Source organism: Rhinopithecus roxellana, chromosome 2, assembly GCF_007565055.1.
Source record: "Rhinopithecus roxellana isolate Shanxi Qingling chromosome 2, ASM756505v1, whole genome shotgun sequence".
NCBI lineage: Eukaryota > Metazoa > Chordata > Mammalia > Primates > Cercopithecidae > Rhinopithecus > Rhinopithecus roxellana.
Genome location: NC_044550.1, coordinates 42,867,490 through 42,880,686, shown reverse-complemented (window position 1 = coordinate 42,880,686; position 13,197 = coordinate 42,867,490). Strand labels below are relative to the sequence as shown.

Below are 13,197 nucleotides of genomic sequence, written 5' to 3'. Positions count from 1 at the left end.
TAGATTTGTTGATACAGGTGGCTGAGATGAACAAAGTAAAGACAATTAGAATTTTTACAGGCAAGCTGGCATCATTTCAGATGTGCTATATCTGAAATAGTATAATATGCTATGCATTTTCTTGGCAATAGCATGTAAATTGATAGTCTGAACACAATACTGCCTCTCTTTCTAATTCCTAAAAACATAACTCAGACCCCTATATGGTATTATTCATCTGATGGCAGGGTGGCTCTCTGAGCTCCTTGTATCACATAAGTGTCATTGGGTTTCCATTTTTAGGTGTATATACCTATTGTGGGCATGGTTGCTTTTCCTGCCCACAGACCCTCAGCCAGCAATAGGAGTTCTGAAAGGCTTTATTCACAAAAACAGAATCCCACATAGTATATCACCCAACCAGAGTATGCCTTTTGCAATAAAGAATGTATGAGAGTATCACAAATAGTTAAGTCCTCACCTACTATCATAGATACATTCTGGAAACTGTAACTTTCAGTGAAACAAAGTATAATGAAACCAATTTTACTATAAGCTACTTGATATAAACACCAGTTAAGTTCCTAGGGCATATTTCTGGTTACAAAAACATAACTAAACTTCCAATAAAGACCCAAAACACCTCTACTATTAAACTTGGAAATAAATGTGAGCTATGCATATGTTTAAGAAAAAGTGACAAAAGCAAGTAAGATAATTACTTATTTGCTTATTCCAGTTTAGGGCCACAGGTGGCTGGAACCTATCCCAGCAGCTCAGGGAACAAGGTGAGAACCAACCTTGACCCGGACACCATCTCTTTGCAAGACACACTCACACTCACACCCACACTCACTTGGATGGGGACCACGTAGACACACCAATTCACCTTCTATATCTTTGATTATGGAAGGAAACCCACACAGACTTGAGGAGAACCTGCATGCTCCACACAGACAGTGGCCCTGGCTATGTGTTGTTATATTTGTTTTTCTTATCAATATTATAACAAAGTGATGTTGAACAAAATGATGTTATTCCAAGTACTTTTGTACTTCATGAAGTGCTGATAAATTTGTAACAACTCACTCTCCCTGGGGGAGGACAAATTTGTAGTATTTGTATCAGGACATGGTGTAAATACTCTCTCCATGCCAATTGTAATCTACTAACATGGTCTCATCCAAGTAGAACTATTCTAAAAATATGCTAGCTGGTATATTTTGCAGTATATATATTGTCAGAGACTTCTATGTTGTGCTCCATTCCCAGTGACTCTTGCCAGAAAACACAACAAGACTCCATTGAACTAATAGTTATGAATTACTCATGCAAAGAGATCAAAAGAGGAGTCACCATAATGGCAAGGATAATTGATATCGAGCATCAGGAAGAAGTTGGACTTCTTTCTCACAGTTGGGGCAGGGAGAAATATGTGTGAAACCCCCAAGAAAGAAGAATTAGATCGGATCACCAGTTAAGCCACCATGACCTGCCAAGATCATAGTGAGAGGAATTCAGACTGGATAGCGGAGGAGGGGGAGGATAGGGACCAGGTGAGGTTCTACGATCAACTATAGATACAGGCTGCAGTTCCTCTAGTAACCTTCCTCTTCTGAATTCTTTCTTAGGAGAAAGTGCCCACAGAACCCTGAAACAGATGCTCTCTGAACCTGTGTGAATTAGGTGTGTCATGGTAAGAGAATAGAGTATGGCGACCATAAACATTTGTCTCTGGGCTTTTCACCTGCAGAGATAGTAATTGGCCAACAACCCTAGCTGCTGTGCTCTAAAGCCCTTCATCACACGTACACTGCACAAAGCTTACTTTATGTACGTTGCTTCCAGGCAATTATGGAGCATGGCAGGGATAATAAGACTCCTTTAAAACGGCATTTCTCCTCCTTCGCTTGCACCCAATCATCTTTCCTTCCTTCCATCTCTACTGTACCTAGGGACATACCTGTGTCACTGTCTGACATCTCTCCCAGCTTCCCTTCATCCCTCCTCGATTTTTCTTAGAAACATTTTTCTTAATATCTAGTTATTTCCTGTTGACATAGGCTTCTTGGAGGGCCTGAATTAGCCTATGGATTATGTCAGTCATAGTCATGCAGACTGTTTGTGATTATCTAAATTAATTCTTATTACAAATCTACGAGATAAAAATTATTATACACATTTCACAGATGAAACACCTCAGGTTTCAAATAATTAGAAGGTTTAAGAAATTGTCCATCTTTAATAGCTAAGAAGTGGGGGTGGCAGGATTCACAAATTAAGTATTTTTCTCATGGAAACCTGTGGTCTTTCCATCTTGGTGCTGAGTCACACCACCGAAATTAGAAATTATCATCACTATGCTTCAACAACACCAAATAAAATAATTTGAGAGAGGTATGAATGTCACCCTATAGAATCATATTTATTTGCATCATAAATAAATATACATATGAATGTCACCCTTTAGAATCATATTTATTTGCACCATAAATAGATATATATTTACATACTATATATATTTACTTTTTAAAAAATTATTGTGTATATATATGCTATATATATCTCTCTCCAGAATTAAAATGAGCTATTTTGGAAGATAGTGCATTCTTCATCACAGGAGATGTGAAAATGTAGGCTTGAAAACTGACTGAGTGGCAGGAAGATTAGGAAGATTATATGGAGAATTCAAGCATCAGCTGTGTGTTTCCATGAATTAAGTTCTATCTAGGACTTGAGTACCTATGTTGCTAGGCATTTACTTGAAATTTCACATATAGGAGCTGTTACTACGAGATATGAAGCTCCCTGCAAATGACTAGTGTTTACAAATGTATTTCTGGAAGTAAACCCAGATGACATAGAAATAGTTTCAGATATATCAGTTTTATTCTAAGATTTATTTTCCATTTTCAATAGTTATTAAAGATATATTGAGTATGTTTTTTTCCTTAGTGCATCAATCTTAGATCAGTAGACTTCCAGAGATTAAAGACATCTTAGAAATCTTCTATTGAAGCCTATTATCTTAGAAATCCTCGATTGAAGCCCTTTATAATCATTGAAACTGACCAAGAGTTGTAGAATCCAAGATGACTGGCTTTAAGTCCAAGATTTGTTGTTGTTATTGTTGTTGTTGTTGTTAAACAGCCAGTTACATAAATTTTGAGCTGAAGAACTGATAATTTTTTATGTGTCACTTTTTCAAAAGTATAACAATTTTCATGAGGATACTAGTTCCTAAAATAATTACTTACATCCGAGGGCGGTATTATCCTTAAAAGATGAACATTCTTTGGTCAAAGACACTCATTTTAGATTACATAGCAATGAGGCTAAGGAGTTGAATAATTTACTTACTGTAAAATCTTAGTAATTTGCAGTATTTGGATAGGAACTATATTCCTCATACTCCTTCTTTAGTTAATTACAACATGTTGACTCTTTGTTTTAGCAAGAAATATGCCAATAATGTACATATTCCTTATATGTTTATGTATATTGCTTATACACATATCATTTATACTGCAGATATATGTATATCTGGCACATCAGAAAAGAAATAAAGAATAGAAGGAGGAAGAGAGGCACACCCAGCACAAAGCTAGTTGATCTTTTCTGGAGTCAAATAGTCTTTTTGCTTTACAAGTAAGATCTGGTCCAACAGAAGTAGCGATAAAACAACTGGATTAAAACTAGCCAGAAAAAGAAAGCATAGAACCTAACTTCCTAAAACCAAAAAGGAGAAAAATACTTCTAATACAAGAAGATTGAAAAACAGATTAATTAAATTAGTTTTTAAAATATTGTGGAATCTATGTACTTAGTAGAATCTATACAGTCATACACTCTGAAATAAATATAAGAGACAGACCTTGCATTAAAAATAAAAAACGCAACAAAATGAAATCTTTAGTTTTTATTTTAGCTTCTGAAAAATGTTGACACTTAAAGTATTTACTATCAATAAATAGGCTTCTACTGACTATCTGATATTATCTTAGCTTCCAAGCATGAATCAGAGTTCATGGTCTGGTATTTACCTAAAATCACCTTAGTCGTTCTAGTTTATTTTTATTATTGTTATTACAGGTTTTCTTCGTGATGGAAGAGGCAATCCTAAATCAAAAGAATGCTGCTGCATTTTGTCCTCCTGACACAGAGGAAGTTCTCCTCTGTGAGATTTAGATTATCCTGCATGTCTTGGTAATATAACATTTTCACGGCGGCAAAGCCCTTTAAGAATCAGACAGCATCTAGAATGTGGAGATTATGGAATATATCATTTGAAATTGCCAAATCAATACTTCTACTTTGTTTTTTGAGAATTTTTCTCCAAAAAAAAATTTAGTGATTGTGATCATTAAATATAGTGGATTTGTCATGTTTCTTGGATACAAAATTTGGACAGAAATTAGTGCTGTATCTGAAAACTGAAATGTCACTGATGAACTGGCTGAGAAAGTAACAATGCATGCATGCATTAGACATTGTATATAGACAGATATTTTAGAAAGATGTTTATTTGTATGATCATTTTCTGTAAACCTCATTTAAATCCTGAGAAAACCAAGTAGAAACCAAAATATTAGTTTTTTTTTTCTTTTTTAAAACTTCCTGAAATGTTACATAAGCAATTTCTTGTATTTTTCTAAATAATTTGAAATAAAGTTATCTAAAAGAGTATCAAGACACTCAAATAGCTGAAATCAGGGGAAAAAAATGAAAGGCAAAAGTAAAAATAAAAATCACAAAGAAAACACTAAGAGAGTAAAAATAGAAAAAGAAAAAAAAAAGAAAACACTAAGAGAGTAAAAAAAAAAATCACAAAGAAAACACTAAGAGAGTAAAAATTACTATAATGTTAAAGAAGAGATTAAGCATTAGATAAATGAACTTTTATTCACTTATCTATGCAACTTTATAGTGCCCACCCACAAAGAGTAGTGTCATCGACTCAGCACTTTGATTATGGGATTGGCCAGTGAGATTTTAGTAGACACGTTGCAGGCTGAGATGTAATTGGGCTCCTTCTTACCCTTCAGCCATTTTTCAAATGAAATTAGGTTTGGGCTAGCTGCTGGCCTCAGGAGGAAAATAAGAGACTTGTGGAGGAGGGCCAAGGCATAATAATACAGACCCACTGGCCCCCAGGAACATAAGAAAGCCTAGTTAAGATCAGCACAGTTATGAACATTCACCTAGCACCAGTGTTTGCACCAGTGTATAATTGTGTCTGTGACAGATACAACTGTATTAGGCATAATTCCTGATAACGTGGATGATCTACTGCACAGCTGGGAAAGACTAATAATTCTGAGTGACAGGATCAGAATTAAAAATATCTCAAGTGTGAGTAGAAGTTAACCAGGCAAATAAGGGATGAATGTTTCCCTTGAGTGAAGTAGACACATGGTAGAAACCAGCATATCGAGGCTCGCTGCCAGGATGGATTAAAATACTTTCACAAAAATTACAGGGAAGAATGGCATTGCAATGAGCTTTAGATACGTTAGAAATGAAACCACGCAGTGTTCTGCAGGACATGTTAGCATTTGGCATTTATCTGAAGAACAGAAAGGAGTAAATGGGTCTGGTCTTAGTCTAGACTAAGATCAAGATCAATCCAGAGTAATCATATATTGAACTGTATATTGAATTGAATATGTTATATTTTATATTAAATTAGAAAGTTGATGTAGGACTATTGGTTAGAAATGAAAGGGAGGTAGGACACATCGATTCAACTGGAGACAGTGTGGTGCTTAGATACAAAAATTTTTTAGAACCAGATTGAAATTTCTGGTATCACTTTCATTATTTCTGTGATGATAAATAAGTCATTTAACATCGCCAAGCTTCAGTTTCTTAATTGTAAAACAATAATAATAATAGCATCCCTCTGACACAAGGTTGTTAAATATAAGTATAAATGCATGTAATAGGGATTTAATGATATCGTTTTGCCATGGTCCTGCCCCTAAAATCATAAAGCTGAAGACAATATATACCATTTTCTCAGATTTAGAGAAATGCCAGTCAGTGCTCCCCTCCCCAAGCCAAGTAAGCAGGGCATAAAGAAAACCAACTTTAGCAATTTTAAGTGACTATAAGAAGGGGAGACTCATTGCCATCCAGTTTGCTTGCTGAGAAACAGAAATCCATAACTCCAATTTGCTATTTCGATCAAAGAAGAATGCTATGAAATCATGGTAAAGCTGATGTGTGATCCTGGCTTTTCTTCTGCGGAAATTTGAAGAAGGCTGGCTGGAGCAGCCTGCAATAGATGTTTGCAAAGAGAAGGCACTGCTAGTGCATCCAATAAGAATGTTTTTCTCCCCAATAACGTGGACGCAGAGCCAGAACAGTAAGAGACTGTGAGGCAAGGAACAGACAGAAAGTGAGAGGAACTATGCAAAGTCGGAGGACATCCTCCTCCTCTAGGGACCTTGCAGACAAAAGGGCTTCATCAAGGGTCTTTGGAAGAACTCAGACAGATAACTCACTTGAGAACTGATGCCTGGGCAATTTGTCTCACAGGAGACATCAATATCCTCACCTTATGGTAGCAATCATGCCCTTTCTTTTCTTTGTTTTTTTTTTTTTCTAATTTGTGTTTCTTTCATTGAAAAAGTTAAACATTTTTTCATACATTTATTGGCCATCTGCATTCCATCCAATATATCTTGCCAAATCTTATGCTTTGCCTATTGTTTCTATTTTTCTTAATGCTTTATTAAGTCTCATTGTATAAGTACACTATATTTTTGTTTATAATGCAGTATTGAAAATATTTTCTCAGTCTAAATTTGTATTTCTTTCTTTTTGTTGTGCATTTTTCAACACAGAAATTTATAATTTTGTTAGTGAAAACTATCCAACTCTTTTCTTAAATGGCTCAAGGATTTTTCCTGTTTTTAAAGAAAAGCTAAATATAATCAAAATTTTTCTTCTATCATTTTATATTCTGATTTTAACATTTTGACATTTCAATATTCCAATATTTTATATATACATAGTGTGAAGTTGTGGTTTCATTTTCTTTTTTTTTATTATTATTATACTTTAAGTTCTAGGACTTCATGACTAAGACACTAAAAAGCAATGGCAACAAAAGCCAAAATAGACAAATGGGATCTAATTAAACTAAAGAGCTTCTACAAAGCAAAATAAACTACCATCAGAGTGAACAGGCAACCTATAGAATGGGAGAAAATTTTTGCAATCTACCTATCTGACAAAGGGCTAATATCCAGAATCTACAAAGAACTCAAACAAATTTACAAGAAAAAAATCAACCCCATCAAAAAGTGGGCAAAGGATATGAACAGATGCTTCCCAAAAGAAGACATTTATTCCCCTTCTTTTCTACCTCTCCACCCAGACCAATCCTGAAGAATCGTGATACAGACTTTGGCAGAGGAGGAGGGGCAAATATCTGACCATACTTGTTTCACACTGTAGGTACCTATGGTTAGGCTAGGCATCCAGTTGTGGAAAACACTTTGAAATGAATATGGGATTCACTTTTTGGTTGAATTAGAATTTTGGGGCTGGAAAGTCAGTGTTAATTACCAGCATTGTTGTTGCAACAAAATTCAGCTGGAGAGCTATATAGTATCTGTCTAACCAACCCTGAAGGCATGAGAGAGGGAGGTTTTATGGAGCATGGATGACAGAAAAAAATGGGAGGGAAAAAAGTGTTTCAAATAAGCACATTATTAAATTAAAACTATTCAATATACCACCTTTACAAAGAAGTAATAAAATAGTTGGTAAAGCACTTCAGACAGTGTATGTCACATGGTAAGGGCTTAATAAATGTTAGCTACTTTTATAATTGTTGTTCCTCAAAAGAAAAAATATGAAATTTCCATATGATCCAAAACAGAAACGGCTGTATTGATCAGTAACAATGGAAAATTACAAAGGGAAAGATTAAAGAGCCATATGTCAGGCATCACATGATAAACGTTGTGAATTTGAACAGAAGATTCTTTCATAGTTCCTTTAATTTTAGGATTCTATTATTGTAAGTATGAATTATTTTTCCATTGTAGGGAAAATCTGTTTTTTCTTTCAAGTTAAATAAACAATACAACTCTTCTTACATTTTTTAATTTAAAGAAACGTAGACTATTCCTTTTTATCCTCTAAGAGCATCCACTATTAAATCAATATCATTCATCCTTTTGGCTTGGAGTATTAGCTGCCTTTATCAAATGCAAATCATAAAAATTTGCCTGTCAGTATTCATTCTTTGATGGCTCTTTCTTTATCTTTGAAAATGATACTGACATGAATTGAGTGAAACATCACTACAGTACAGCTAAAACTGACTGGCAAGGGACTGAGTTTGTATATAACTGTAACTTACTTTCCTTTGTACTAACTCATTTTGAGCTCCTGCATAAAGGATATTTCAACAACACAAAACAGATCAGAGAGTAAGAAAAGTATTTCATTTTCTTAAGCAACTGTCACTTTCAGAAATGAAAAATATTGTAAGTGTCTTGACTCAGAAAACAAAGCATTTCATTGTCAAGTCGAGAAAGAGTAGTTCCATACTCACATCTTGATTGGTCATCTCCCAGTAGGGTCTCTCTCCATAAGAAACAACTTCCCACATTACTATTCCATAACTCCAGACATCACTGGCAGAAGTAAACTTTCGGAAAGCTATTGCTTCTGGGGCAGTCCATCTGATTGGAATTTTTCCTCCCTAAAATTGAAAATGATTTTAAAAACTTCTTACATACTTCAAATGTATCTAGGGACAGTGTTGCCTCACTGAAAAGATCTAGACAGAGATGTAGCATTTTTAAGTGAATCTGTTTGACATCACACAGTCTCTTTTCACATCTCTCAGCCCATAAGCAGTTGTAGACTAACTACTAATTGGCTGTCTGGAAGGTTTCTAGTTTAAATTCTGTGTGACTACTGAAATGCGTACAGAAACCACATCTCAATTACAGTCCTCAGTATGGCAGCTCTAAGTAAGGGAAAGCAGGCAGTCAAACAAACCAATATGGTATACTCTCATGACTTCCTAGCAGAGGGTAAAGGACTCAAATTCCCTGAGTGCTTTGTTTCTTTAATACAGAAATTGTAAGTGGAAATTACAGGTTCATGAATGTGACCCTGAGCTGTTTAGCAGTTAGCAGTTAATAAGACAAGCATGAACACTGGAGATATATATATATATATATTGTTTGTTTGTTTTGTTTTTCAGACAGGGTCTCGCTCTGTCTCCTAGGCTGGAGTGCAGTGGTGAGATCTCCACTCACCGCAAACCCCACCTCCCAGATTCAAGTGATTCTCATACCTCAGCCTCCTGAGTAGCTGGGACTACAGGCGTCCACTATCATGCCTGGCTAATTTTTGTATTTTTAATAGAGACAGGGTTTCGCCACTTTGGCTAGGCTACTCTCAAACTCCTGACCTCAAGCGATTCACCCACCTCAGCCTCCCAAAGTGCTGGGATTACAGGCGTGAGCTAGTGGGCCCAGCCTAACATTGGATATATTGAAACAAAGTTATACCTTCCCTTGATGTTGTGTTATTTCTTTTAGACTTGCTTTTCTCTTTTTCTCCCTTGTCTTATTTTTGTTTTTCTTTGGTTCAGCTGTTAAGAGGCGGGTGCCTTGTTTGACTCAACCAAATTAAAATTATTGAAATTGGATTGGGGGAAAATCTTACCACATTATCAAGTTTTTTTCTTTTTTTTGGCATAAAAGTTGATCTGGTAGACTTTCCCTTAATTCATACAATAAACACTTTTACATCATGCCTCTTTCAGGGTGAAATTATTATTCTCTTAACTTTTTTTTTTTTTGAAACGGAGTCTCGTTCTGTTGCCTAGGCTGTAGTGCTGTGGCATGATCTCAGCTCACTGCAAGCTCTGCCTCCCGGGTTCACGCCATTCTCCTGCCTCAGCCTCCCAAGTAGCTGAGACTACAGGTGCCCGCCATCACGAACGGCTAATTTTTTTTTTTTTTTTTTTTTTTTTTTAGTATTTTTAGTAGAGGCGAGGTTTCACCATGTTAGCCAGGATGGTCTTGATCTCCTGACCTCGTGGTCCGCCCACCTCAGCCTCCGAAAGTGCCAGGATTACAGGCGTGAGTCACTGTGCCTGGCCCCATACATTTCATCTACCATCAAATATGTATTGAAAGAGAAATAGGTGAAAATTTTCAATATTTTATTGTAAAAAGACTAAGATATACCTTCCCATTTTGCAGGAAGGGAAAGATTTAATTTACACTGCAAAGGAAAAAATAGGGCTTAAATTGATGTTTATGAACCAAAGTTTCAATATATATATAAGGAAACAACAGTTTGGGATCATACTAAAAATTATTTTGGGAATTGAAGTTAGGTTTGAATTATTTGCTCTTTAGATACGTGGTAACATCATTTGAAGAAGACTTACCTGAAATTTATTCTCATTCATTAAATATTCATAGGCAAGATAGCATTATGAGTCCTAGCTATGCATAGATATTCTATAATGTCTTATTAATATTCTTTTATAATTGTCATTTGTTGATTATGTTAAACCTTAGCCCATACTTTTTCTCCTGGTACTCTGATCATCCTTGGTGTCTTCAATAAATCTGAAGTTCCTTATCTTCTCATCTCTCAGTATATAGAATTTCCACAGGTTGCCACTATACCCCATTTCAGAGGAATAAGCCTTGAAGGTTTCAGGTTCTCTGTCTCTCACTTTACTCTGTAGCATAACACACTAACACAAATCTTGAAAAATCTACTTTTTGCACTTAACTAAGACAACAACCAATCCCACTGGCAATGGATATTTGTATAACCTCAATCTTGCTCAGGCCAAATTTATTAAAGGTAACTCTGTTCCCAAGAGAATTCTTAATCAAGCTTTCATGTAATACAAATAATGACAATGATAGGTCTGGAAGAGGAAAGATATCCCCCCAAACACTTTATTGATTAAGCTGATCACTGGAAGTCTTTGTTTGCTTTGACAAGTTATTTTGCCCTTCAGCAAAGTACAAATCCCCATGAATCACAAAGCAAAAAGGTTTTTATAAAACCCTTGTAATCTGAAAAGTACTTATTGTTAGACTATCAGTGGATGTAATATTTTAAAAGTTGAATTAAATAAGAAAACATGTATATTACTCTGAGAATGAGAGATATCAAGTTGTATAGAGAAAAGGAAACAATGACAAATTTCTATCTTCACAAGGGTCTTAGACATTGAGGATAACCAACTTGATGACACTGAACATATTTATAATTAAGCAAATACTGTTTATCATAAGGAATTCAAAATCAAGAAGTATGACATTATAGATCACCCATAAGATTCTGTTGTAGCAATATCCACAGTTTTTCACAGAAAAAAAGTCAATTATATATCATATCAATACAGCAAGCAATTACTTTGATAGAAAAGAGGGTTGACTTATATGAAATATGACAATATGAGTTAGTGATCAATTTTCCATAGTGTAGACTTAACAGTTTTTAACTAGATATTACAATACCTCCAGGAAATCAAAACTTTTTGAAGGAATAGCTCTTTTTTCCCCACAATGTAAATCCTTAAAAGGTGGGAACTAGATATTTATTTTACAAGTAAGGATAGTATAATGCAGAGAGCTTAAAATACCCAATAATACTATATATGTTTACATATTCATATGTATGTATGTATACACATACACACACTATATATGTAAAACCTTTAATGTAGGAGATTCTGTATTTAACTCTTTACTTTTAAATTTAAGATGATTATTCTTACATACTGCATCCATTTTGAAGTAAGATTTTTTATTTTTAGTATCTTCAGAAAAAATGAATTATTGAGACTCAGATATTCTAAAGTTAATATTTAAATTGGCTGATATATAAAAGGAAGAATTTTTTGATTTTTGATTTTCTCTCTCCCTCTCCCTATCTCTCTCTCTCTCTCTCTCTGTTGCAGGAATGTTCTTTTAGATATTTCTTTTAGAATCTTTAAAAATTAAATGGCTCTGGTCTACTGTTTCAGAAATGCACTCTATTAGATCTTACCCTCGTCGTGTAGGCTGCCTCGGGATCATCTTCCAGTACCCGGGAAAGTCCAAAGTCAGACACTTTGCACACAAGGTTACTGTTGATTAAGATGTTTCTAGCAGCAAGGTCTCTATGCACATAACCCATGTCAGAAAGGTACTTCATTCCTGCAGCAATACCTCTCAGCATGCCAACAAGCTGAATCACAGTGAACTGCCCATCGTTTTTCTGTAAAGGCAATGTAGAAATATTAGTCTAACAACACCAATCACTTGGGGAAAATATGAGAGGTCTGTATTCAATCCCCCAAACTGATATCAATCACCAAAATTCATATGCAATTTCTATCTGAAGGAGAGTGGAAAATGGTAGGAAGTATATGGTTAACTTGGTAATGTTTATTTTTCCTCTGCTTGGATAAAGCAGATAAAGGTTTTGAAAACCCTGGCCAAAAATCTTGTGTAGTTGCCTTTTTCTGCGTCATAATTCCTTTATTCTCAGTCATCAGAAGGGTTTGTTCACACTCCAACCTAGTATCTACCTTGGGTCAACACTGTACTATTTTGAGGTGATTTAAAAGAAGCTAGTTGGATAGACATATTAAGGTAAAGAATAAACGGACAGAGAAGATAAGGGAGTTTCTGCAACAGCAGATGGGAGACAGGTGACTGAGCAGTGATCAGGATAATATTAGCAATTTTTGGAAGTTTGTCATCTTTGTCAAAGGCACTGAAATTATTTCAGTTACATAAACTCAGAAGGCTCAACGGATGGCTATTTTAAAATAAAGGAATGATGAGACTCTAAGAGACCAGAGTACTTAAAGGTATGGTTAGAAAATTTGATAAAATAATTTGGCAGGGTCTGCCAATAGGAAGAAAAATTTGGCTTTTCAGTGGATCATTATCAAATTCATGGCATAAGTTCCTGTTACAATTGTTATCAATGCCATTGTGCTATCACTTTTTCCTACCAATGGTAATGAGCACTATATTAATATTACAAACTGCCAACCTATATGTTTAATCAGACCTGCAAATATGTTACATTGTCTAACACAAGCTATTTACTAATAAAGTGGGTTGCCGATATTTAAAATGTAGAGATTTGCACACAAAAGAAAAAAACCCTCCCCTGAAACGCTGCTGATCTGATAATATTAGCTATTGTCAATTACCA

At 35.1% G+C, this 13,197-nt stretch overlaps 1 protein-coding gene across 4 annotated transcripts in view; it reads right to left on the bottom strand.

Annotated features, from left to right (window-relative positions):
* EPHA5 (EPH receptor A5) overlaps window positions 1-13,197 on the bottom strand; it is a 344,724-nt gene that overhangs the window by 15,010 nt on the left and 316,517 nt on the right. For all 4 annotated transcript variants that reach the window (XM_010380149.1, XM_010380152.1, XM_010380153.1 and 1 more), the window contains 2 exons: window positions 12,037-12,246; window positions 8,552-8,701 (listed from right to left, as the gene is read on the bottom strand). In XM_010380149.1, the coding sequence (XP_010378451.1) occupies window positions 8,552-8,701; window positions 12,037-12,246 (360 nt within the window). The remainder of the gene's footprint in view (window positions 1-8,551; window positions 8,702-12,036; window positions 12,247-13,197) is intronic.